At 47.7% G+C, this 27483-nt stretch overlaps 1 protein-coding gene and 1 pseudogene across 1 annotated transcript; both read right to left on the bottom strand.

The window, feature by feature from the left end:
• Nucleotides 1-245: 245 nt before the first annotated feature.
• Nucleotides 246-817, bottom strand: LOC116563725 (annotated as a pseudogene).
• A 14164-nt stretch (nucleotides 818-14981) lies between these two features.
• Nucleotides 14982-21381, bottom strand: DMRTA2 (DMRT like family A2). Its single transcript, XM_032297074.1, has 3 exons — nucleotides 20501-21381; nucleotides 18348-18917; nucleotides 14982-17158 (listed from the first exon to the last, which is right to left on the bottom strand). Exons 2-3 carry the CDS (start codon nucleotides 18907-18909, stop codon nucleotides 16107-16109), a joined length of 1614 nt encoding a protein of 537 aa, XP_032152965.1. The 5' UTR covers nucleotides 18910-18917; nucleotides 20501-21381; the 3' UTR covers nucleotides 14982-16106.
• Between the last annotated feature and the right edge of the window lie 6102 nt (nucleotides 21382-27483).

Here is a 27483-nt window from a genome sequence, read left to right as displayed (position 1 = left end):
GAGACTGAGGAGGCAGGAGAACTGCCTGAACCTGGGAGGCAGAGGCTGCAGCAAGCTGAGATCGCGCCACCACACCCCAGCCTGGGCAACAAGAGCGAAACTTCTTCTAAAAAAAAAAAAAAGAGTGAGCATGTTTAACCATCCTCAGATCATAATAGACCAAATAGGTCAACAGAATAATAATTCATAACAAGAGAATGTTGATCAAAGAAAGGCAAAGGAACTGTGATTTGTAAGAATTAAAATCAAGGGGCTCCATAATCATCTGGCATCTGTTCAATGTTGTATCTATGGTTAAAAATGTACATTATAGGAACTCCAGGAATCTTAAGGATTCTTCTTTAAATGTCTGGTCAACTGTGGCCACAATGTAACACTATGCTGAATTACCGTCTGTACTAAGCAGTCATCTGCATGGGTGCCTTTGTGTGTACATAGTAATCGTTGGATCCAAATCTTGGATCCTTGGCAATCATTAGAGCCACTTGATACTTCTGTCCCAATTTCTCAATTTTAACCATTACACAATCAGTTATACAAGGGATATACTTGGCATATAGACAGTACAGTTTGGTTTTTATGGAAAAGTTGACAAAGTTGGTATCAAGGAGGATGTGGTAAGGTGGGACCAGCTGTGTATTATATTGGAAAAATAAGCAGAAAGGGTGTTGGGGAACTTCTTTTTCCTTTAATGTGCTGGGATCTTTCTTTTCTTTCTTTTTAGGTTTTAATCTATCATTTTCTTTAATCTTCTGATCTCTGAGGCTAAGAATTCGCTTCATGGCGCATACTTCTTTGTTTTCTTTTGCTTCCCCATGATCATGCCATACTCCTTTTTCTTCCGTAATCACCAACCGAATGGATAATTTTTAAACAAAGTTTGAACAAATGTCACACATTCAAAACACTTCTGAAAATGTGAACTCTAAATGTGAATTCTAAAAGTTCGGAGAATAATTATACAAGAGACACGTAAAAATTTGAGATTAATATCTCCCATTTTTACCTGAACTGCACCATGCATACCAAACAAAAATATTGCACTTCAGAATTCACACTTTGTTCTACTGTTTAAAATTTTTAACATAAATAAAACCTCTAAGAGGGCACATAAGTAACAGATTTAAGTAACTCAGGTTCTGATTCTTCACCTTCAACTCACTAAACTATCATCATTTATTTCATATCTACCATTTAAATAGGAATATGTAGTACAACAGAGATTCGAGGAATGAACTGCACCCTAAGCAAGCGCCCACTGTTCCAAAACTTTACAAACTTACTCCTGAAATAAATGTGGCTCCACACGAGTCTACAGCTGAGTCTACATATGTTAGGACTGACTGTGGAACTGGGATTCCTCTGAATTAACTTTCATGTAGAATACAATGCTTAGTGAAGGATATGTAAGTGATCATTCAGTTCTGGTTCCAGTTAAGATGAATTAGGCACATTCCACCCTGTCACTCACATTGAATGCAACAAAAAATCCTGGAAAGAATGCATGAAGCAGCTATCTGAGGACTCTGAAAAGTAAATAGTAACAAAAGGATTGGAAAAGGAAACCAAAAGTTGAAGAATCATTACTATAGTGGTGAGTTTTCTCGGTTTTTATTCCTTTAATATATCCCAGCCTGGACTTAGAGGCAGCCTGAATCCCAGAACACCATATCCAGTATCAATACCATAAATACTGTAGTTAATTGCTACAAATATTTGACAGGGAAAGACTGAAAACTTTGCACTCCAAAATGGAACAAAGCAAGAATCTTTACTCTCATCACTCATCTTCAATACTGAGATAAAACTATCCTTCCTTACAGATGACATGATTATCCATGTAGGAAACTCCAAGGAATATCCAAATGAAGTTCCTATAAATACTAAGTGAATGTAGCAAAGTTGCTTGATACAATGTCAGCATTCAAATATGAAATGTCCATCTATATAATAGCAATGAACAACTGAAGACCAAATAGGTATAAATCTTTTTTTAAAACGAAAAAAAAAAAAGAAAAGAAAAGAAATAGGGGGCTGGGTATCGTGGCTCACACCTGTAATGTCAGCACTTTGGGAGGCCAAGGTGTGTGGATCACTTGAGGTAAAGAGTTCAAGACCAGCCTGGCCAACATGGTGAAATTCTATCTCTACTGAAAATACAAAAAATTAGCCAGGAGTGGTGGTGCACCCCTGTAATTTCAGCAACTCAGGAGGCTAAGACAGGAGAATCACCTGAAGCCAGGGGGCAAGAGTTGCAGTGAGCCAAGGCTGTGCCATTGCACGCCAGCCTGGGAGACAGAGCCAGACATAGTCTCAAAAAAAAAAAAAGGTATCATTCTTTCTTGCAGGTTGAAGTATAATTGTGCAATCATAGCTCACTGCAGCCTCAAACTCCTGGGCTCAAGCTGTCTTCCTACCTCAGTCTCCTGAGTAGCTGTGATTACAGGTGCAAGTCACCACAATTGACTGAAACAGGCACAATTCTAACACATGCTCAGAATCTGTACGCTGAAAACTACAAAATGCTGATAAAAATAAATAAGAATCTAAATGGAGGGAAAATATATCAAGTTTATGGGTTGGAATACTCAATATAGTGAGAATTTTAGCTCTCTCTAAATAGATCTGTAGGTTTGACACAATTCCAATAAAAATCCCAGAAGTTGTTTTTATAGATATAAACAAGCCTATTCTAAAATTTATATGGAAAGCCAAAAGAACAAAAATAGTCAAAAAAATTTGAAAAAGAATAATAAAGTTGGAGAATTCATGGTACCCACCTTTAATATTTATTCTAAATCTAATCAAAACAGCATGGTATTAGCAAAAAGACAGATACACAGATCAGTGAAACAGAATAGAGTCCAGAAGTAGACACACAGAAAGGTGACCAAGTGATCTTTTAACAAATGTATAAAGACAATTCAGTATGAAAAAATATGATTTTGTATCCTGAGACTCTGCTGAAGTTGCTTATCATCTGAAGGAGATTTTGAGCTGAGATGATGGGGTCTTCTAAATATTCAATGATGTCTTCTGCAAATAGAGACAATTTGACTTCCTCTTTTCCTAATTGAATATCCTTTATTTATTCTTCTTGCCTGATTGCTCTAGTTAGAACTTCCAAAACTATGTTGAATAGGAATGGTGAGAGAGGGCACCTTTGTCTAGTGCCAATTTTCAAAGGGAATGCTTCCAGTTTTTGCCCATTCAGTATGATATTGGCTGTGGGTTTGTCGTAGATAGGTTTTATATCAGACTTAGTAAAAATTAAAAACTTTTGCTCTATAAAAGATACTAAGACAATGAAAAGACAATCTACAGAATGGAAGAAAATGTGTTTAAATCATATTCAACAAAGTACTTGTATAGAGATTATATAAAGAAATGTCACCACTTGTACTGGCCCATTTTCCCACTGCTATAAAGAATACCTGAGACTGAGTAGTTTATAAAGAAAGGAGGTTTAATTGACTCACAGTTCCGCATGGCTAGAGAGTCCTCAGAAAACTTATGGTCATGCAGAAGGGTAAAGGGGAAGCAAGGAACATCTTACGTGGCGGCAGGAGACAGAGTGCAGGGGAAATGGCCACTTTTTAAAAATCATCATATCTCATAGAACTCCCTCACCATCATAAGAACAGTACTGGGAAACCACCCTCATGATCTAATCACCACCCACCAGGTCTCTTCCTCAAAAAAGGGGATTACAATTAGAGATGAGATTTGAGTGGGGACACAGAGGCAAGTCATATCAACACTCAACAATAAAATGAGCAAACTAAACCAAAAGGAAGCAGAAAGAAGAAAATGATAAAGATTAAATTGGAAATAAAGAAAAACAGTAGTGAAAATAAAAAATAACTTGGTTCTTTGAAAGCATGAACAAAATTGACAAACCTTTAGCTAGACTGACCAAGTAAAAGAGACTGAAATCTCAAATTACTAAAATTGGTGAGGCAGTGGCTCACACCTGTAATACCAGTACTTTGGGAGGTTGAGGTGGGCAAATCACTTGAGGTAAGGAGTTTGAGACCTGACTGGCCAACGTGGTGAAACCCCATCTCTACTAAAAATACAAAAATTAGCCAGGTGTGGTGGCACATGTCTGTAATCCCAGCTACTTGGGATGCTGAGGCAGGAGAATTGCTTGAACTTGGGAGATGGAGGTTGCGATGAGCCAAGATTGTGCCACTGTACTTCAGCCTGGGTGACAGAGCAAGACTGTCTCAAAAAAAAAAAATTACTAAAATCAGGAGTGAAAGAAGGGACGTTACTACTGACCTGACAGAAATAATAAGGAAAAAATTCCCTATTATATTATAATAGGAACAAATTCCTAGAAAGACACAAGCTACTGGAAGTGACTCAAGAAAAACAGAAAAATCTGAATAGATCTATAACAAGTTAAGAGATTGAATTCGTAATTTAAAAAACTACTCATAAAGAAAAGCCCAGGCCCAGATGCTTTCACTGGCAAATTCTACACTTAAATATTAACACTTAAATAATTAATACCAATTATTCACAAACTTTTCCAAAAAATCAAAGAGGAGGGACCATTTCCTAACTCATTCTATGAGGCTAGCATTATTTTGATATTGAAGCCAGACAAAGACATCACAAGAAAAGAAAACTACAGACCAATATCTTTTATGAATATAGATATAAAAATTCTCAACAAAATACTAACAGGTTAAATCCAGCAATATACAAAAAGTATTATATAGCATGACCAAGTGGGATTTAACCCAAGGTTATGAAGTTGATTTAAAATTTGAAAACCAATTAATAGAATATATCATATAATGGCAGGGTTCAGTGGCTCATGCCTATAATCCCAGCACTTTGGGAGGCTGAGGCAGGAAGATCATCTGAGGTCAGAAGTTTGAGACCAGCCTGTCCAACATGGTGAAACGCCATCTCTACTAAAAATACAAAAACTAGCCAGGCTTGGTGGCATGTACCTGTAGTCCCAACTACTTGAGAGATGGAGGCAGAACCATCACTCAAACCCAGGAGACAGAGGTTGCAGTGAGTCAAGATTGCATCACTTCACTCCAGCCTGGACAGCAGAGCAAGGCTTTATCTCAAAAAAAAAAAAAAAAAAGAATATACCCATATCAATAAATGATAAAAACCATATGATTGTCCCAATTGATTCAGAAAAAAGCATTTGATAAAATTTGACACCTCATCATAATAAAAACATTCAGTAAACTAGAATAGAAGGAAACTTCTTCAACCCGATAAAGGGTATCTACAAAAAATAACAACTAACATTATATTTAATGGGGAAAGATTAAATGATTCCACCTGAAAAACAAGAACAAAACTAGGATAGCCAGTCTTGCTGCTGATATTCAACACTTCACTGAAGGTTCTAGCCAGGAAAATTAAACAAGAAAGTGAAATAAAAGGCATCCAGATTTGAAATGAACAAGAGAAACTATCTCTGTTTTCATAAGACATAAAAGGAATAGCCTAAGGAACCCACTTAATACAGTTAAAGCTAACAAATTAGTTTGGTAAGGTTGCAGGATACTAGGTCAATATACATAAATAAATCATATGTCTATACATTTGCAAAGAATAATCCAAATATGAAATTAAAGAAACTATTTTACAGTAATATCAAAAACCGTAAAATACTTAGTAATATATTTAGCAAAAGAAATGCAAAACTTATACTCTGAAAACTACAAAGTATTGTTGAAAGAAATTAAAGACCCAAATAAATAGAAAGACATCCCACGTTCATGGATAAAGACTTAATATTGTTAAGATGGTAATACTTCTCAAGTTGATCTACAAATTTAATGCTATTCACATCAGTTTCCAGCTAACCACTTTGTGGAAACTGACAGGCTGACTTTAAAATTTATATGGAGGCCGGGCGCGGTGGCTCAAGCCTGTAATCCCAGCACTTTGGGAGGCTGAGGCGGGTGGATCACGAGGTCAAGAGATCGAGACCATCCTGGTCAACATGGTGAAACCCCGTCTCTACTAAAAATACAAAAAATTAGCTGGGTATGGTGGTGCGTGCCTGTAATCCCAGCTACTCAGGAGGCTGAGGCAGGAGAATTGCCTGAACCCAGGAGGCAGAGGTTGCGGTGAGCCGAGATTGCGCCATTGCACTCCAGCCTGGGTAACATGAGTGAAACTCCGTCTCAAAAAAAATAAATAAATAAAAATAAAAATAAAATTTATATGGAAATTCAAGGAACATCATGTACCCAAAACAATCTTAGAAAAGAACAAAGTTGGAAGATTCATACTTCCCAATTTTAAACTTACTACAAAGATGCAGTAATTGATACAGTATGGTACTGGTATAAAGATAGGTATATAAATCAATAGAATAAACAAAGTTCAGAAATAAGCCCCCACATTTATGGTTAATTGAGAATCTGCTTTAGTTTAGGTTTTTTGTTTACTTTCATTGTCAAAGTTCTTCTCAGGGTTAACTGAGTTTTGACAAGGGTTCCAAGACAATTCAATGGGGGAAAAGTAGTCTTTATTTTTAAAAATTTTGTACTTTTAATTTTTTTATGGATACATAGTAGGTGTATATATTTATGTGGCACATGAGATATTTTGATGCAGACATACAATGTGTAATAATCACATCATGGGAAATGGAGTACCCCATTCCTTCAAGCATTTTTCCTTTGAAATATAGTCTTTTCAACAACTAATCCTGGAACAATTGGATATTCACATGCAAAAGAATGAATTAAGATCAATACCTAAAACATATGTAAAAATTAACTCAAAATGAATTAAAAACAAATACAAGAGTTAATACTATAAAATTCCTTGAAGAAAAAAATACAGGTGTAAATCTTCATGATCTTGGTCTAGGTAGTGGCTTCTTAGATGTGATACCAAAAATACAAACTACAAAAGAAAAAAAATAGATGAATTGGACTTCATCAAAACTAAAAACTTTTGTGTTACAAAAGACACCACCAAGAAAGTGAAAAGACAAACTGTAAAATGGAAGAAAATACTTGTAAGTCATCTAACTGATAAGGGGCTTGTATCTAGAAGATATAAATAAATTTTACAACTCAATAGTAAAAAGACAAATACAATCTCAAAGTAGTCAAATGACTTGAATAGACATTGTTTCAAAGAAGACACACAAATGGCCAGACAGCACATGAAAAGATGCTCAACATTATTAATTGTCAGAGAAATGCAAATCAGAACCACAATGAGATACCACTTTACACCCACTAGGATGGCTAGAATTTAAAAGACAAATTAAAATGTCCAGACACAGTAGCTCACACTTGTAATACCATCACTTCGGGAGGTTGAGGTAGGAGGATTGCTGGAGCCCAGGAGTTCAAGATAAACCTGGGCAACATAAGGAGACCCCATGTCTACAAAAAATTTAAAAATTAGCTGGGCATGGTGGCATGTATTTGTAGTCCCAGCTACTCGGGAGGCTGACGTGGGAGGTTCACTTGAGCCCGGAGGTCAAGGCTGCAGTGAGCTGTGATTGTGCCACTGCCCTCCAGCCTGGGCAACAGTGAGACCCTATCTCATTAAAAAAAAAAAAAAAAAAGACAGATAAAAACAAGTAGTGGTGAGAATGTGAAGAAACTGATACCCTATCACACTGCTTGTGGAATTGTCAAATGATGCGGCTGCTGTGTAAAAAAAAAAAAAAAAATTGGTAGTTCCTCAAAAGGTTAACATAGAGTAAAATGACCTAGCAATTCCACTCCTAGGTGTATATCCAAGAGAATGAAAACATATAGCAGCAGTATTCACAATAGCCAAAAAGGGGAAACAATCCAAATGTCCATCAACTGATGAATGGATACATTTTATATATATATATATATATGAATATTATTTGGCTATGAAAAGGAATGATGAACTGATGCATAATACAACATGGATGAACTTTGAAAACATTCATGCTAAGTGAAAGAGGCCAGTCACAAAAGACCGTATGTTGTACAATTCTATTTATATAAATTGTTCAGACTAAACAAATTTATAGAGACAGAGAGTAGATTAGAAACAAACTCCTCTGGGATTGGGGAGGTATTTACCTGGAGAAGTGAAAACTTATGATCACACGAAAGCCTGTTTGTGAATGTTTATAGCATTCTGATCTATAATTACCAAAAACTGAAACAACCCAAATGTCCTGTAACTATGAATGAATAAACAAATACTGGTAGAGCAATGCCATTGAATACTATTTAGCAATAAAAAAGAATGAACTAATGACACATGCAACAACTTAGATGAATCGCAAAGGGATTATGCTAAGTGAAAGAAGCCAGTCTCAAAAGGCTACATACTGTCTGGTTTCATTTGTATAACATTCTGGAAAAGAAGAAACTGTAAAGACAGAGAACAGATCAGTGGTTTCCAGGGAATAGGTAGGGGAGAGGGTTTGATTATAAAGGGGCAGCACGAGGAAATTTTCTGGGGTGACAGAACTGTTCTGAATCCTGATTGTGACGGTGGTTAGACAAATCTATACATACGGTCAAACTTTTAGAAATATACTATGAAAAAATCAATTTTACTGCGTGTAAACCAAAAAGAATACTTGTGACAATTTGAGATATATGTAAATAAAGAAATATATACAGTGTTTGTGTCTGTGTGTGTGTGTTTGTGTGTATATACACACATAATTTAAACTCAACAATCACTGCAGGGATTGTTTAGAATTTAGACCACCAACAAAAGTTTTTTTGAAGTGAGAAATATTTTATCTCTGACATTGTTCAGAATTGATGGGAAATGTTAACAATTTAAAAAGTAGTCTGGCTTTGGTGGCTCACACCTGTAAACCCAGCACTTTGGGAGACTGAGGCGGGTGGATCACGAGGTCAGGAGATGGAGACCATCCTGGCTAACACAGTAAAACCTCGTCTCTACTAAAAAAAAAAAAAGAAAATTAGCTGGGCGTGGTAGCATGCACCTGCAGTCCTAACTACTCGGGAGGCTGAGGCAGGAGAATCACTTGAACCGGGAGGCGGAGGTTATGGTAAGCCAAGATCATGCCACTGCACTCCAACCTGGGCAACAGAGCCAGACTCCGTCTCAAAAAAACACAAAAGCAGACCAACTTTTAGTATTATTATTGTTTAAAATTCTCTACAAACAATGAGCCTTCTTATTGCCTTCTCTAGGAAGGCAATGGGTCCCACCGTTACAACCCTGGTATGTCTCTCCCTTTTGTGATTCTAGAATAGAAGCCCTTAGGCACAGAGAAACCGATCTTGGAAGTTGGAAATCTAGTAGACTAAAAGGTCCAAGGGCTATGGGTGGGGCTCTGACAGTGTCTGCTATAGGGAACCAAATCCTGGTTTGAACAAATCAATTGTAAAATTTAAAAAGTATGTCCAACTAGGGCAATTAGGTAAATTTTAATATAAATTGAGTATTAGGTTATATAAAGGAATTATTTTTAATATTGATAGTATACTAATGTACTATGGCTTTGTAAGAAAATATCCTCATGTTTTAGAGATGAGGTATTCATATTTAGGTATTTCACAGTGACATTTCACAATGTCTGTAATTTGCTTTTAAATAAGCCAACGAAAAACCAAGGTGAAATAAATATGACAAAATGTTAAATATCATTAGAGTTATGTAATTAGTATACAAAGATTCAGATTTATTATACTGTTCTCTACTTTCTTATACACTTGAAATTTTTTGTAATAAAAAGTTTTCAAAATAAAAAACACATTGGAAAAGCATTTCTTAGTGCCAGAACCAGTGAACTCTCACTCTAATAAGATCCCATGGCCCTGTTACGGCACATCACAAGATGCTGAATCAAAGAATACCTGCAGCATCTCAGTAGCCTTTGGAAAAGAAAATGGAAAAACAAGTAACATCTTTCTAAAGCTCCTACCCTAAAATGCTAAGACAAAGACTATATAGGGCTGAAATGGGCAAATATTCAGCTATCCTGAAAGTCTGATTTTCCAGTAGGTCCCATTCCCCATTGGTTCTGGGATGGAAAGATGACAAAAGTCTAGTCAATGAGTCAGTTCCAAGATGTTTGTTTAACTACTGGGAAAGAAAGTAGAATGTAAGCCTGAGGCTAATGATACCCATGTGCACTTCATTTGGAGACAGTTTGCCTGACATGAAGACAACTCAGAGTACAGCTGATCTAAGAGATGGAGAAAAGCAGTTCATCTGATGGTGTTTGAGCACCTGGCTCCGACTCTTCCTGAGATACACTGGACATTTTAGTTGTAAATGTCTATGATTATGATTACTGTCATTATGAAGAAGAAAAATGGAGAAAATTCCTCCTTCTTAAGTCAGCGTGACTTGTTTGTCAATCACTTGCAAATAATTGACTCTTGTCACATTCTCTGACCTCTGAGATTAGGTCATAAAAGGCCATGTATCTTCCACTTTGCTCTCTGGGACAGCTGCCTTGGAACACTCAGTCAACATGTAAGAGGTCTGATATCTTGAGGATACCATGATGGAAGGACTACATGTAAGTGCTCCAATCAACTGTCCAGCTGAGCCCGGCCTTCCAGCCATCCATTCCAAGGAATCAGATGTGTGACTGAACTTGTCTTGGGGTCTCCAGACCAACATATCTACCAGCTGAATACCACCAAGAGATCTTGGTCAACGATATATGAAACAAAAGATGATGCAGCCAAGCTCTACCCAAATTCCTGGCCCACAAATGATACAATAAAATGGTTATTGCTTTAACCACTACATTTTGGGGTCATTTGTCATGCAACAATAGTTAACAGGAACAGGAAGCCAGAAGGGTGCAGCTAAACTGGGCAATGGCAGATGTAGTTTTTAATGGGGCCTGAAGTTTTAGGATAGAAGCCACTTGACTGTGCACAAAGCGCAAGACCTTGAGAGGAACATACCAGGTGTGCAGCCCTGAAGTTTAAGCTTCATTGGTTCACAGTAAATCCACCTGTGAAGCTGGACCCTAGGGAAGGTGAGGAGACTCCTTAAAGAAAGGGAAAAAGAGGAGAGCCTTCCAGGCAGAGGGAACCTGCATGGGCAAGGCACAGTCTGTTATGTAGGTCTGAGGAGCACGGCATGGCTAGAGGGCGGAGGCATGAGGAGGCAGGAGTGAACAGATGGGGAGAGGGGAGAAAAGCAGCTGACACTACAGCTTCAGGGAGCAGAGGGCAGAGACAGGTTGAAAGGGACTTGTAGAGGTGGGGAGCCCTGACATTTAGGATTTGGTGTCACAGTTAACTCAAGGACAGGCTGTCTGCCTCAGAACAATGACCTTAACAGGGTGTAAAATTTTAAGAGAATGATTTTAAGAGGCCAGTCCTCTTGGCACCAAGAGACATGGTGAGAGGGTCTCAACACTTTCCCAGGCCCATAGCCTCCACTAAGGGAGTCCTGTGTCCTCTGGGGGACAGGGAGCTGGGCCACCTCATTCTTCCCAAGATAACAGCTGACTCTTTTTTACCATATGGTGTCCATGCTGAGAAGACCTACCAGTACTCAAACTCTGAAGTTGAACACAAAGTTTTTTTTTTACCACCCTCCAGTCTTGTCTCTGCTCCAGGTGGGAATCAGCCCTCTTCCTCCCTTACTCCCCACACTGCATCAGCAGTGGGTAGTTTGGCTCCTAGCAGTTCTTGAAGGGACCCTCTTCTCTCCCTCTCCCTATTTCCACTGATCCCTTTTTGGCACTACCATTTGTCATGGCTCCTGAGAGAGAGGTTGGGCCTGTTTCTAAATAATCTAGCAAATACAGATGCAAATTTTACCAGGTCTTATTGTCAACAACTCCCAGTACTAAAGTCCAGGCCCATTTTCTGGCACTCAAGGTTCTCGGCGATCTAACCTCCGACTCTGTGCAACCTCAACAGACTGTCTGCACCTTCTTCCTTTCCATCTGCTAGTCCAGCGGCACCCATGACTGCCTCTCCAACTTCCTACCACAGATCACAATGCTCCCTCTCACCAACCCCCTCAGCACTCGGCTTACTTCCTCTGAGGCATTTACAGAATCACACTCTCCCGTCTGTCTGTGTGGCCCCTTGCCCTGGGCGGGTGTCTCCCATAATCTGTGACACTTCAGAGGGCTTAGAAACCCCATTTTATCTAGTCACTGGATCCCTCTGAGCTGTTGACTCCTTTGTTGGATGGGACCGCAGCATCCACACCAAAAAATATGAGCTTTGTAATAGTGAACACCTAGTGAGCAAGCATTGAGCTGAGAGCTTTTGCATATTATTTCATTTACTCCTTGCAGCACCCAGAGAGACAGACCCCACTCTTCCACCATTTAATTGAGACAGAGTGCCTTGCAGAAGTGGCCTTTCCCTGGCCAGACCTCCCTTGTGTGCACTTGTGTATCCCAGGGTCCTAGAACTGGGCCTGGCATACAGTAAGTGCTTTGCAAATATTTGCTGACTGAAGTAATCAGAGAATGAGTAACCCCAGCCAGAGGCTGAGCCTGGACTCCCATCTCTAGGGTCTTTCTTGCCCACTGAACAGGATTCTGCTGGGGAATATGGTTGGTACAGGACTTGGCACACAGTAGGTGCTCAGTAGTGTGTCGCTGCTGCTGCTGTGCAGGGGGGTGGGGCGCAGAAGGGGCTTCTACTTCAAGTCTGTCTCCCCTACCAGTCCAGGCTACCCGCGGCGGCCTGCGTTCGTTCGCATCCTCCCAGTGCCCAGGCCGGGGCAGCTCCAGTTTGCTTCAGGAAGCGTTCAGGAATAAACGTGGACAATTGCGGTCAGGAAGGGGACTTCAGCTTCCCTTTCTCCCAAGAGGAAAAGAGGTAACGCTGCCGCCGTTGCCCTCTCCTACGAGGGTTCGAGCGCTGCCTGCAACCCGGTTACCCCACACTCCTCCCTAGCGCTAATCCCAGCGGGGTTCAGCCCGCAGTCAGTCCTCCCAGAAGCAGAGTCTCACTCGCCCCCCTACCCCCGGCACCAGGCCAGAGAGTCCGGGGTTCGGATTCTGGCTTCTTGGCAACTGGGTGTGCGACCCCAGGCGAGTCATTGCGGGTCTCTGAGCCTCCCTGTTCCTGACTGTGCAATGGGCAGCGGGGCAGGAAAGCGTAGTGGGCACAGGACATTCCCAGGCGCCGAGGGCTGTGACTGACCGACCTGTGCTTCCACAGCGGGGCCTGGTTGGTGGAGACGCTCTGTGCCGGGTAAGGGAGGACCTCGGGTGCTCCACTACCCCACTCCTGGAACGCCCACCGCTCACGAAGCCTTCCTGAGCGCTACCCGAAAGTACTGACAGCCTGGAGCTGAGGCCTGGGCGCTCCGGGCCTGCCGCTTCTCTCTGGGCCTCCTATGTTAACGGAAGGGGAGTTTTCGCAAACCGCCCACTCTCGGCTAGCAGACACCGCATCACGAGAGGAGAAGACCCATCGGGGCGGTGGGGAGGCGAGGAGATCCAGGGTCCCAGAAGGTTGGACAAGTCCCTGGACCAGATGGCCCTCAGTTTCCTCCTCTGTAAAATGTGGCTGGTAATAACCAATTCTCTAGATCCAACCTGGTTTGCTGTGAGGATGAACTAATATAATAGTCTTGAAGTCTGTGACGCTGCTCCAGATGTTCTTGGGAATGAGTAACGCGGGTCCACAGGCCGCCCTCTCCGGTCGGCAAGAGCACCGCTGGGAACCAGGGAGCCTCGGGGGACCCAGCGTGAGTCCTTCCCGAAACCAAGACACCCAGGGCGTTCTTAGCTCCACCTTGGGTGCGGTGGGGCAGAGGACGGAGAAGAGGCGGTCAGAACCGCCCTGCGAAGCGAGGCTGGGAGCTCCGAAGGCCTGGAGTAGGGGGAGCGCATCGGGGCTTTAGCGGGCGCGGCGGCCAAGGGCAAGAAAGTTTACACTCTCAGAAGCTCCCGCACGCTTCCCCCCCCCCCCACCCCCCCCCCCCGCCTTCCTCTTTTCTAACTCTTCTCTCTCCTCTCTCCCTCTTTTTTCTCCTTTTTACTCCCCTTTTCGTCCACCGCTCTTGCCGGCATCTTTCTTCTCTGGGCCCTTCTCCCCCACTTTCATCTCTTCGCGCTCGTACTTTATCACCAGACAGCCAAACCCCCTTTCCAATTAAAGTGGAATTAGGCAACTCAATCAAATTAGTTCCCCATTAAAGCCCTTCTTTATTAAACCGTTTTCTTGTCCTGCTATTAAGTTTCACTGCCTGGCGGAACTCGAGCCGGCCCCAGAAGTTTACCTTGGGATGTCGCCGGACCCAGCCGAGGGGAGGAGTCACTCTTTTCCTGGAGCGGGGGAGTCACTCTGCGGGAAGCGGGAGGGAGGGACTGGAGGTTGAAGGAGAGGGTCGGCCAAGGAGCGGCTAATTTGCTCAGCTTGACGTGAGGAGTGAAGGTGAAAAGGGTGAGAGACGAGGTCTAGCTCGAAGTCGCGTCCTCGCGGCCACTCTCTCGTATTACACTGCTTCAAGGAAGGCAGCATGCCACTCCCAACCCTCACGACCCCATAATAACTCCCAGGCAGTAGCCCTTGTCAGGAGAATGGCAGCAGTCACTCTGCTCAGCCGTCGCCTCCGCTGCCTGTGGTTCCAACCCTGAGATGGGGCGCTCACTGCGTGCGACCTGAACTATGCCCAAATCTGCACCCAGAAAAGAGCGGGAACTGGGCCTCAGCCTTGCAAGATCCCTGTGAAGGCTTGGGCCCGTGACCTAAAAACTAAGAGCCCTGGCAAGGCGACCCCTCTGCAGCCTGCGCGCCCAAGCTGGGGTACACCCTGGGTTCCCGCTGGGCAGCGGTCGCGGGTCCTTCGGGAGTTGTGAGCCCCGCGCCACTCTGATAGGATAGGTCCTCCCAGGTACCACAGGAAGTCTTCTCTCCCAGTCTCCCCGAGGGTCGCAGCTCTCGCGGGACCTCGGTCACGCATCTCCTTAACACCGCGGTCTGAGCGAGAAATCAAGACCCTCCCCCCGCGCCTCCCCACCCCTCACTTCTCGAGGAGCGGGACGGTATTCCTCATTGTTTTCTTAGAAAATAACATTTATTTCTAGCTCATATCTATGCAAAGGAAAGCACAAAGTGCTGCTCTGCAGCAGCGTTTTCCGCTGCCGGCCCTTCTGTCAGGGCGTTTGGCGAGTCCCGGGAGGCGAGGATGGGCCCGCGAGCGGGCGGTTCTGGCTCAGTCACACGTCGCTCTGTTCCTGCTTCAGCGCGCACCTTGACGGCTCCTTAGGAACAGACCAGCCGCAGGCAAGGGGGGCAGGTGGGCAGGATTCGTCCCGAGTTTCCAATATATTTAATCTATAAACCTGATAAGTACAATGCGCGCAGTCTAATTTTTTTTCCATTTTGTCCTTTTTTTGCTTGTTTTTGAATGTTTTTTACGTTAATACCGAGGTCACCTACAGATTACAATTAATAACTTAGAATTCCATTTTATAACATTATACACTGGCTTGTATATATATATGTATAGATTATATATAGATTTATACATATATAAAAACACACTGCACCAAGGAAACCCATGCTTATCGGCATAAGCAACAAAGAGAGCGACAAATACCGCAACAAGGAAAGTGCACCTTAGAACTCATTTCCTTTTTTTTTTTTTTCAAATTTATCGGTATATATGTATATTCCAAAGACTCAACTCAGTGCCAAGAGATTTATACATCCTAAATTTATATTTGTTAGAGTGAACATTTAAATTTTTTAAAAGTAGGGGCTGGGGAGACACAGAAAAGACTCTCAGATTATCCTGCCATCCACTGAGAGCCGGATGAGCACAACACAGCTAAGGAGCCGCAGGACCCTGCACTGCTGTCGCAGCCTCTTAATTCTCCTGAATTCCCGGCCTTTTGGAAAGGGGGCTGCGGAGGCTTGAAGAGAGGTCAAGCCTCTTTGGGTGGAAAATGAGGACCCAGTCCGCGCACCCCCTCCGAGAACACCTGCACCTGTCTGTAGCTGCTTCCCCTTTGCTCAGCCTTCCCCACCCACCTCCAAAACAAAACCCCAAAACCACCTTGGAGTGAGAGGACCCCAGCCAGGGCGCAGAGGCCGCGCTGGGCGAAGAGGGGTAGGCAGCTCGCGGGGACAGGACTGGGGTTCCTGTTTGGGGACCGGCCGGCTGCCAGGCCCCTCGCCCTACTGCTTCTCCGGAGCGCCGTTGACCATAGGCCCGTACAGGCCGCCGCCGTAGGTCGGCTCCTTGTGCACAGCTGCCGCAGCGGCGGCCGAGCGGTCGCGCATGAGATCGCTGAAGGCGTAGTCCATGGGCGGGCGGAAGCCGAGCGTGGGCACCAGGCCGGCGGTCGAGTAGGGCGCCATGAAGGCCAGACCGCGGCTGTGCGCCGCAGCCGCCGAGTAGGCCAGGCGCAGCGGGCTGAGGCCGAGCGGTGCGCCCAGCGGGTAGGCGCCCGCGTCGGCACCGAAGTGACTGGCGTTGGGCTGCAGCGGCGAGAAGGCCGAGCGGCTGCTCAACGAGCCCAGCGCTCCAGGCGCCATGGCGCTCGCCAGCAAGGGTCTGTGGTGCGGCGGTGCGGCGGGCCCGGCCTGCAGCGGCGCAGGCAGCCCGGGCCCTCCGGCTGCGGCGGCGTCGACACGGCCCGGCCACGCGTCGTCTGCAGCTGCTGCGGCACCCACAGCGGCCTTGTCTGGGGGCGCCGCAGAGCCCAGGCCGGCCGCCAGGCCCCCGCGGTGGTGGTTCAGAACCTGCTCGATGGCCTGCACCACGTCGCCGCCGCAGCCCTGCAACACCAGCTCCAGGACGCCTCGCCGGTGGCCTGGGAAGACGCGGGTCAAGATGTCCAGCGGCGTCCGCTGCCGTGGACCCGGGCCTCCGCCCAACCCGGGCGCCGGCGCGGCCTCACCCTCTTCTTTGTCGGCCTCTGAACCGGATTCAGAGCCCAGAGGGCTAGCGGAGCCCGGGCTGTCGTCCTCGCCGCCGCCAGGGCCAGCGCTGCCTGGGCAGCTGCCACCTGCCTCTTTGGAGGCCCGAGCTAGGGGCGAACCAGAAAAGGATTCGCCGTCGCCGTTCTCCGAGGCTGAGCCGGGCCGCACCTCCGGGGACGACGTTCCGGGCCCCGAGTCTGCGCCATCGGGTGATAAGGGCTTCACCGGCGGCGGCTGCGGGCTGCCGGGGCGGCCTGCCTGAAGCAGCGTCTTGGGAAACAGGTCAAACTTCTGCAACTTGGCCTCTGGGAGGGGAGAAAACGTGTCGTGAGGAGCGGTTAGCTAGAGGACCACACTCACAGCACCTCAGCCCTTTGGATCTTAGTTTCCTCTTCCTCAGCCCCACAGCCCTTATTCACTAGGCTCCAGTGCCCCTCTTCCTTTTTGCTCTAGCATTCCTTCCGCTCTGAGCCCCTACAGCCCTGTCTCTCTTTCCCTGACCCCAGGGCTCCCTCTTTTTCTGTACCCAGAATCCCCAACCACCCGGGCCCTGTAAAGTTGATGTTCAGGCCTGCTCTCCCCACATCTGTGCCTCAACACCTCCACCCTTAACTTCCTTTCCAGTCCTGCGCTGCCCTGGAGAAGTGGCCTGGTCCAGGGTTCAAACGGGAGACAATATAACGCTGTAAAGAAGAGCCCACTGTATAGAAGACGCCTGCCCTGGGCAGCGCAGCCTGTAAGGAAAGGGGCTTTAGTTATCTAGGAGGTCCTAAGCTTCTCTACAGGCAGAAGTAGAACCCCTATTTCTAATCCGCTCTTTCCAAAATGAAACCTAAGAAGTTCTTCTCTCCCAAGATTAGAGCTGATCCCTCCTTCCCCTCAATGGTCCTGGCCTAATTTCCTCCCTCCCCAGAAAAAGCCACGGGAGTCCAGAAAAAGAGGGTGGGGCTAGGCATCGAAGAGGAAAAGGCAAAGGAAAGCAGACCCAGAGAAACCGGGGAGGTGCGGAAGAAGCTAGAAGGAGGGAGGGCGAAGGAAGTGGCTGTCCAGAGGGCGTTAGGAACGCAAGAAGGGGAATTACATGCGGAAAAGAAACGAGGGTTTCTTAATACCTAGGGAAAGCAATGGGGTGGGGGTCAGTTAAAGGGAGTCGGATTTCTTAACAGGGTTGGGAAGTGGCCCAGGGAAAGGGCCTGTGGAGAAGCACAGAGCGGAGGAAGATGAGATGTGCAGGTTTCCACCTGGGGAGAAGACAAATCGAGGAAGCAGGGACTTGCCTGAGTTTGGGTAACGGTGGGAAAAAGGGGTGAAGTGCAAATGTTTCAGAAGCGGAAGAACAGTTTCTGTACCCACGCCCCATACCCGACGCTGGGAGAGCGGTGAACCCTAGTAGCGAGGCGATTGGACACCGGGGTTCTACTCTTTCTGAACAGAGACAAGTTCCTGGGCTGCGTGCCCCAGAGCTGCAATCCTGCGGCCTGGCCGCGCTCTCACCTGCGCCCCCTGCGCCCGCGGCTCCGCCTCCGGTCCCCGCAGGCGCTCCTGCTCCAGGTCCCCCGCTGTCGGCGGTGCACACTGAACCGAAGACCTCGTAGGCGGGCCTCGGGGGGATGATGCCGTTGGCCGCGGCCAGCGCCAGCCCCTCCGCAGTGCCGTAGAGCAGCTGCAGCTCGCGCGCCTCGTTCTCTTCCTGCGCCTGCTGCCTGCGCAGCGCCACCTGCGCCGCCATGACACGCTGGCGCTCCGCGATAAGCGTGCACTTGGCGCACAGGCAGTCCTTCCAGCGACAGTAGCGTTTGTGGCCCTTGAGTGCCGACACCACGCCATGGTTGCGGCAGCGCGCGCACTTGGGGGTCCGCGGGTACTTTTCGGCTGCCCGCAGCAACAGCGGCGGCCCTCGCAGCAAGCCGCCTGCCACGCTCACCGGTAGTGATGCGGCAGCCGCCGCGGCCGCAGCCACCGATGCCACCGAGGCCACAGGCGGCCCCGTCGCTGTAGCCGCCGCCGCCGCCGTCGCCGCGCCGGGCACGCTGGGCAGCTCCGAGCGCAGCTCCATGACAAGACCTGACGGGAAAGAAGGTGGGAGGGGGGAGAAACCCCGGTGAGAAGCACACCGAGAGCTAGGCTGAAGCGCAGCCCGGAGGAACCCAAGTTGGAGAGGGAAATTTGGGCAGCAGGGGCTGGACTAGCGGGGCCCGAATTGCTGGGAGGAGGAGCAGTCGGAATCTTCTCCAGAGCCCGAGCGCCTCCACCCCAGACCCCCCACGGCTGCTCTTAGACCTGATTTACACGCTGGGGGTTAGATTTTGTCTGAATCAGTGATTCCGCCGGAAAAAAAAAAATAAAGAGACATGTAAAGTGTGAAAGTCACTGATTCGGATGGATGTAATGAGCATTTGAAAAAGGAGAGATGATTCCCTAAAGCTTAGTCTAATTGGGGTGAGACGGGCTAGAGAAATGTTAGTTTGGCGGGACTGGGATTAGAGCGACAGCTTTGGCCCAGAAGTTAGGATGATGCCAAGGGCAAAACAGGAAAACCGGGAGCAAAAGGGGCAGTTAGGTGGAAGGGTGAAGATAAGGAGAGAGAGACGGAGTTGCAGAGTTGAGCTGGCTGGGTCAGAGTTTTGTTTCTTTTTGTTTGTTTGCTTTTAATGCAGGCTGGGGCAGAAGCATTGGAGAGAAAAACCAGGAGCAGAAAGAATCGCTCTAGGAAGCAGAGTGGGAGCGAGGAAACAACTCCAGCAAAGTTAGGCCCAGTGGCTCTGGGACCCGTAAAAATGTAAGCTCCAAAATGTTCCACCGTGCGGGCCTCCAGAGAGTGGGGGAGAAAGTGTATGTGGATCTAGTTTAGGACTGGGAAGTATTAAGGAGAAAAATTCAGCCAAAGAAACTTTCTGTATAGGCAAACGCAGCCCAAAGATGAGCTTCATGGGCAAGGAAAACAGCGAAAAGCAGCTGATCTGGGTGTCCGGGATCCAGGGGCCGCACCCGGGAGAGGGGGAATGTGTAAGAAAAAAAAAACCCACAGGCAAAGCCTCGGGGAGGGGATTGGGTAAAACCTGTCGTGCAATTTTTTAGCCTCGCAGTCAGGAGAAGTAGTCGGGGCAGAAGATGTATCCTGAGAAAAGTTAGATAATTCGGGAAGGGGATCTTTCTCAAAGACCACCTCACACTGCCCTCGCTTACCCTCCCCTCCGGGTTTAGGGACACAGTCGTCAGACACGCCCTCCCCGACTTGGGGCCCCTGGGGACCCCGCTCAAGCGCAGGCTCCTGCGTTCTGATCTCAGAGTTGGGGTCCTAGGACGCAGATGGCCCAGTAGGCCTCACCGAGCCTGGGGAGTCGCAGTCTGAACTGGTCACAAATGGACACCGGAGTCCCACTCGCACAGCAGCCCCGCAAGGCCCAAGCAGGCCCAGCTCACCACTTCCGCCGCGGTCTCCTCTGCTTCACGCTTTCCCCGTCCCCGCCAGAGCCCGGGACAGAGTCCTCATGTTTCCGTCCGAGAGTCCCAGACCTCCTCTCTAGGAGCCTCCTCCCCAGAACCCTCGGGCCGCGCCGTCCCTAAGGCCCACGGGGCCCGGGCCTCCTCAACAGGGGCCGCAGACCAGGTCGCCACCCGGGGCTCTCCCTGAGGCCCCCAACTACCTGCCTAGGGCTGCGGGATCCTCCTCCTCCTCCGCCGGCGCTGCACACGCCTCCCGGCTCCACTGGCGACGCTGGCGTTCTTGGCCTCTTCCCCTTGCCCCGGGTCCCTGATCTGACCACGTCACCCTCCTTCAGTCACCATGTCCGAACCTCCGGACCCCTCAGAACGCAGCGCAGTCCAACCCTCCCTTCAGAAATCCGGGTCGGAGGCCTGTCTGCCAGCCGCCTGGTTGGAACCCGTGACCGGACTCTCGTCGTGCCGCGTCCCCTCGCGGTGCGCGCGGGACGCTGCGCGCAGCCGGGGCCCAGTTGCCCGGCGCTGCCAGACTCTCAATGAGCAGCTCGCCCGCTCTATTGTTGCTCCTTAGGGCTCCATTAGACAGAATTGGACAACAATGTGGCGCCTGCCATTGGCCAGGGGAGGCAGACGGCGCTCTGATTGGCCGGGCCCGCTCCCAGGGAGCCCCGCATTCTACAGTGTCCGAAAGATTCGAAACTCCAAAAGCTCCACTGTGTGCCTCCGGGAGGGGAGGGGGCGCGCCAGGGAAGGAGTGGAAAAAAGTGGGCGAGGAGGAGCGTTGAAAATTTCGTGACATGTAGTTTCCGTGCGCCCGAGAGCGTGTGAATTTCTCCTAATTACCGTGTCCGGTGCGCCTCTCTGCGTAGACATGTGTAACCCCTCAGCTTCTGGGGCGCCGGCTCGGCTCCACCGCTCTCACTGGCCGGGGACGCTTGGCAAAGCCGAGCTTCCTAAGTGGCCCTGGAGCCCTGGGGCGGGATGGGGGGCAGGTGACAATTCAATTACTGCGGTTGTGGTGTGGGCGGGACAGGGGTGCGGGGGTGGGGAAGGGAGGGTGTTCAAGGCATAAATGCCATGACGATTTTTCCTGTCTTCTTCCTGCTATGTTTCGGCGCGCTCCCTAGTCCGACGCGTTTGGGGTAGTTGGGGGCTGCTTTGTTTTTTTCTTCTGTCGCCTTTAAAGCTCAGTTACTTTATTGTAAAAGTCCTGATACGATAGGCATCCTGGAGGGTAAGTGTGGTTTATGAAGATTTTTGTGTTTAAAGAGAAGCCCAGCGAAGATAAATGAGATTGCGCTTCCTGTTGGTGCCCGCCGCGTCCCTCTCTCCCTGAGCCTTTCCTCTCCCCTCCCGTCTTTCGCGTTCCTCGGCCCGTTCTGCTCCTTCTTTTCCTCGTTTTTCCAGCATCTCGATTTCTTTTTCTTGGTGGTGGGATTCTTTTTGTCGTTGTTGTAAGTGAACGAACAGCCCCCCCACCCCTTTTTTTCTTTTCTAAACGAAAGTAAAAAGTGGCCTCTGTGTCTCCGCAGATTCTCTTAGACTCAGGACGCTCACCCGTCCGTCGGTCCTTCCCGGCAAGAGATAAAGTCACTGCGGGGAGGCCCCCGGGGACAGTTTTCAGTTTTAACTTTCGCCTTATTCTCATCCTGTCCTGATGTCGCGGCCCTGAGGAACAGCTCCTTCTGAAGAGGAGGTAACAGGTTTCAGATTTTGTTTCCTTTTTGAAAGGCAACATCTGGTATTAATGACGCGGCCCTCGGGCAGGTTGCCCTCGGTTTCTGTAGCTCTGATTTTATCTCTGTGTCTTTTCATTCTGTCTTTCCCTCTAATGTCTAATGTTCTGTCACTGTCGCTTTTATTCTCTAGTTTTCTCTCTCTCTTTCCTTCAGAGTAAATATTATTTCCTTAAATAATAAGGAAAACGAGCGTTCCGGTCGTTCTCTTTCCACTTTTGACGGTGCGTTTCGGCGTTGCTCTTTCGAACCTCTAGGCCTCCGGGAATTTGGGCGCGCAGACTTGGCCCGGAGAGTCGCGGCCTCAGGACGCAGCCCCTCCCGCCTGGCACAACTACTGGGCCGCGCCCCATCAGTCTATTCGCCGCTTCTGAGCCCAGGGGTGGGGGTGCAGGAAGGAAGGTGCGACCCACGGGCCCCCAACCGAAGACCGAACGGGCCCCCAACCTGGCGCCCCGGGAGATCCCTGGAAGAAGCCCACCCAGAGGTTGAGGCTGGAGGGAGGCCCGAGTGGGAGTGATGCGCCGGAGGACCGAGCAGAGAGCTTCCAGGAAGTTGACCAGGCCCCGGCTCGAGGGCGCTCCGACCCGGACAAGGTCTAAGATAGCGATAAAAACCTGGTCACTCGCTCTCAGGAAATGCCACTCGCTGAAGTCAGTGAATGGGTTTAGGAGAGCGAATACGGGGTCAGCCCCCCCGAGGGTCTCCCGCGTGAGGTGAGGGTAAGGGAATGCTTTAGGGATAATATGTCCTCTAGGAGCGCAGGACCCAGACCCCACCTTCCAACACCTTGAGTTTCCGCGGCCAAGCACGTCTACGCCCCGGCTGCACTTGGGGAGGGGTCGGGGGAAGAGCGCCGATCACCACCGGATTCCCCGTAGGGGCCGCCAGGAGCCTGCTCCTAGAGCTCCCTTGGACAAAATTTTCTGGAAATTATATTAAACCGAAAACGAAATAAACTATACAAATCTGCCTAGCTTTGGCGGGGAGGCGGGGGCCCAGGTATCCTTCTTTGCGCTTGAGACCAGGCCATCGTGAGATTTCCCCACTCCGGATGGGGGCAAGGGTGTAGCCACAAGGACTCGGGAACCCAAGGGTCCCCGCAGATGCGTGAGGAACTTCATTTTCTCAGAAGGGAGAGGAGGAGCATCCTGGCACCTAACACAGCCCAACCAGAGGGAATCCGCCAACCCTTGGTGGCCTCTCTCTTCTCTCCCCCCTTTCCTCATCCCCAAAGGTCTGGGACCCACAGCCTTTTCTCCCACTCTCCGGAGGTTAGGGAATTCCTGTGAGTGAATGTGTTAAGGAGGAGGGCAAAATAAACCCGTCCTGGGCCAAGGTCATCGCACTCACACTTAGACCGGGCAGGAATCCTCTGCCCAGCTTCGCAGGCCACTCCAGGGGCAGTTCCTCCTGATTTGGAGTGGGTTGGTCAGAGGGGAAAGGAAGGGCATGTCCCTACTGGGCCGCCAGCACTAGAAGAGCACGCCCCGGTTGAGGCAGTAGGGGCAATCCTCCCCCTCCACCACACACACACAACTAGCTTCACACTTGGACACACACCCCCTCCTCTGCAAGTGTGACCACTCTCTGCAAAGTTTGGAACACACTCTCACGCCGGCATTCAGAGAGCACCACGGGCTCAATTCTGATGCTAGCCTCCCGCCAAGGGGACCTTTTCAGTGAGTTTGACCTCACAGTGTTCTCATAAATATGTCCTCATCCTAGGACATCCACTTGGTGTGTAACATTCCCAGACTCCCACAGATTTCCACCTCGGTGACTGCACACCCCGATAGGAGCACATCCTCACGCACGTATGCCCTGGTTTATGCGCAGAGCTCCATCCTTACTTCTACAGTTGGGCCCCAGGCAGAAAAACCACAGCCTTCCGGGACAAATGAGGCGGCTGAGAGCAGAGGGCCCTCCTCACACATTCACACGCGTCCTCTCAGCTCGGAATCATTTGCTGACGCCTCTGCAGTGCCAGGGGCTTGGGGCCCGGGTGAGAGGGCCCAGCCAAGAAAATCCACCCCATCCCTATTCGCCCCTGGCCCCATCCCCCACCCCCACGCCCAGGCAGTGGTGGCGTCCAAAGCGACTGCGCTGGGATGAGGCTGGGATTGAGGTCCTAGGGTGCTGAACCGGCTCGAGGCGCGGCTTGGGGAAGGGGGCCGAGGGTGAAGAGTATGACTCTGAGTAGGAGAAGAGCCAGGAGCGCCGATGGGGGACCCGGGAGGCATTGACTTTTGCGCTGTTTGCCCGCGGCCTCGGAGCAAGCAGACGCCATCTGTTTACCGGCTGCGACGCGTCCCGTTTAATTACCCTCCCGGCAGCCTAATAGAGATGATATTAAACTAAATCTTTCTGACATTAAAAGTAATTATCCCCAAACCGGTGGCTCCGGGACGGAATGGCCCCTCCCGCACCCACCCCTTCCTTGGCCATGCCGGATTCCGTTAGTTTGGCTGATACTCTTCGCCCGGGAATGGGGCGCAGAGAAAAGGGGGAAGATGCCTTTGGGAGAAGGAATCTCTACGAGTTGCCCGTCACGCGTTTTCCCGCACAACCACAGACGCTCCTGTTCTTATGAGGACACACGCACGTGTACTCATAGACACGTAGCGACATTTTCCTCCAGATCAACTCATGAGTCATGCCGATTAAGACCCTTAGCTGCTCACACCCTCTGTGGATAGGGAGACGCGCAGCTTGGCTTCCTGTCCCCGTCCTCTGACACTGCTAAAATGGTCATTTTCCGTGGTCATAGCCACGGATCTATGCCAGGACCAGGAACCAGTCATAATTTCGAAACCAGAAAGAACTCCTGTGGTGACGCCGGGTTTCTCAGGCGCTCTTGCAGCTAAGGGCCAGGCGCCCAGCGATTTCCCTACAGTGCCTTACTGAAGTTGCACCCCTCTCTGCGAGGCAGGTCCGATTATTCCACTTGTCAGGTGAGAAAACAGATTCGGAGAGGTGAGATGACTTGTTCCACATCTCACAATTAGTGCGTAACAGAGCAAAATCAAACCCGGGAGTACCCTCATCCAACGCCACGTCTGTCTGTACAGTGCAGGCGCAGCGGGCGCCGCGGACTGGCTCCTGGCCCAACGCACCCCTCCACACTCGTCGGCCGGGAACCCGCTGGTGCTCTGCTTCTTCCCCGGCCGTGGACCTAAAGGCCGGGCCGAGCAGCCGACTGAAGGCGGAGGAGCGAGGGCATTGTCGCTGTGTGAACGGCAGGAGCCCCGGAGGTGGAGCCCCAGCGGCTACAGCCCTCCTTTGGATCAAGCCCTCGCGTCTGCCCGGCAAGCGAAAGGCGGGCGTCTGCTTAGTGTCGCCAGGCTTCTCCACGACCTTCTGAATGGGGGCATCTAAGCCTGACACCAACGTGTGGAGAGTGGTGTTCACCGCCCCACAATTCGTTTCTATTTGTGAGTGCCTACTGGGTACAGCCACTCTGCTAAACACTTGGTGTGTGCTGCCTTGCTTGGCATGCAGTTCTGGGGGAAGATGCGGTGTTCCATGTTTCAAACACAAGGTAGCCAAGGTTCCGCAAGGCGACATAACTTGCCTGGGGCCACAGTGCTGCCAAACTTCGAAAAAAACAGAAATCCAGATCCGACTCCCACTCTCAGGTTTTTTTACGCAGCTTCCGTTCTGGGTGGGTAGGATCAGACCTAGGGGCTTCCGTTTGGTTTGATTCCATTCAGTTCACTGATCATTCACAGAAACATGAAAGTACGAGTCATTCATTCATTCACGTTTTAATTTGTTTATGTAACTACATTTGTTGAGTGTCTAGTATGTGCCAGGCTCTATGGATCCGAGACAAATCAACCAAAATGGGCTCTTACAGAACTTGTTAGACAACTGGTGACACAGTCATCTATCAGTGAACTCACAGTGAGAAATCTAATCTTGGGAATGAGGGAGGGAGTTTGAGGAGAAGCTTTCTGAAGAAAGGGACCTCTGATGTGAGAGATTAGGTTTCAAACCCCAAAGGAAACACTGTTATTACTTGTTCTGACAGAATAAAAGTCTTATCAAACATTTTAGATAATTCAGCAAAACATATTTGGTGAATTTTGCTAATTTTTTTTCCTGTGTACCCACACTTACAAAAATGTATTTTACAGTACCTTTTTGTTTACAAATGTGCTAAGCATTTTAATATTAATCTATCTACATAACATTTTTAAATGATTGTTTAATGTTCCATTGCATGGATGCATCTTTCTTTAGCCATTTCACTGTTAAGAGGTACTTTGTTTCTTTCCAGATTTTGCTCTAATAAATATTGCTACCACAAACGTCCTTTGTGAATTTGCCTAGTTATTTCTTTAGGATAAATTCCTAAAAATAAGATTGATCAGTCAGAGTCTTTTTACATTTTTTAAAGGCTTTTGATAGCAATCAAATAGACCACAGGAAAGGTATCAATGAACACGGTACAAGCACATCTTTCTGATCTTATAAATCTTTGCCAATTTGAACAAGAAAAATAGTATATCATTGTTATAATTTGCATTTCCTTAGTTATTCCTTAGTTTTTCCTACCTGGGTCGGTCAGTTGTTTTAAAAATTATTTATATACATCATTTGCTTATTTTTCAATCATAGAGCTTCTCCTTTCCTTAATTTGTACTAGTAATTTGTGTATCAAAGACAGTATCTTCTGTCTGCAACATGCGCTGCATTTTTTCACTTTTTTGTGGTTGTCTTGCATTGTTATGCTGGAGTTTTAAAGCATTTATATAGACCAATATTTTCTTGTTAGATTCTATTTACAGTTTTATACGTAAGGTTTTCTCAAATCCAACCTTCTAAAAGCATTCGCCTATATTTTGTATTAGCTTTTTTTCATTATTTACATATATATCTTTAGTTCATTGGAAACTAATTTTGATGAAAGGTGTGGTCTGTAGCTTAATTTTCCCCAAATAATTAGCCGTTTATCACAGCATTCTTCAATGAACCCTTTCCCCTACTGAGCATATACTATGTACCAGATTCTCAGATTTGGTAGGTTGATCTCAGCATATTCTCTTCTAGGGAGCTATTTACTCTTCTTGCACCAGCCTCACTATTTTAATTATTGTAGTTCTGTAGTATTTGGGAGGGCATGTCATCCTGATTTTTCTTTTTCCACATTCTCATGGCTATTTTCAAAATACAGATTTCTGAATAAATATTTTGGGAATTTTAAACATAGTTCCAAAAAAGAAAGTAAAAAATGTTGGAGGGAAATTTAAGTACCTTTAGAAATTATTTTGAGGGAGATTATGCATCTTCACAATATGAGAAGTGTCTATCTTGGTGTGATGTTATCATGACTTTTATGTCTCTTGGTAACTGCTGTCATTTTTTTTCAACAATTCTGTTTCTTAAACATATATTCACACTTTGTATTTTATGTAGCTATTGTGAATAGAATCTTTTCACCCATT

This window comes from Sapajus apella, unplaced genomic scaffold, assembly GCF_009761245.1.
Source record: "Sapajus apella isolate SASKATOON/1434 unplaced genomic scaffold, GSC_monkey_1.0 scaffold36, whole genome shotgun sequence".
Lineage (NCBI taxonomy): Eukaryota > Metazoa > Chordata > Mammalia > Primates > Cebidae > Sapajus > Sapajus apella.
The sequence above is the reverse complement of the archived record's forward strand: the minus strand, read 5'-3'. Positions and strand labels throughout refer to the sequence as shown.

Bases quoted from the DNA above. Each gene is read 5' to 3' on its own strand.
- DMRTA2 (XM_032297074.1), bottom strand. From the start codon at position 18,909: ATGGAGCTGCGCTCGGAGCTGCCCAGCGTGCCCGGCGCGGCGACGGCG. The intron at 17,159-18,347 runs GTGAGAGCGCGG...CTCCCCTCCCAG, and splicing joins CGCGGGCGCAGGGGGCGCAG to AGGCCAAGTTGCAGAAGTTT.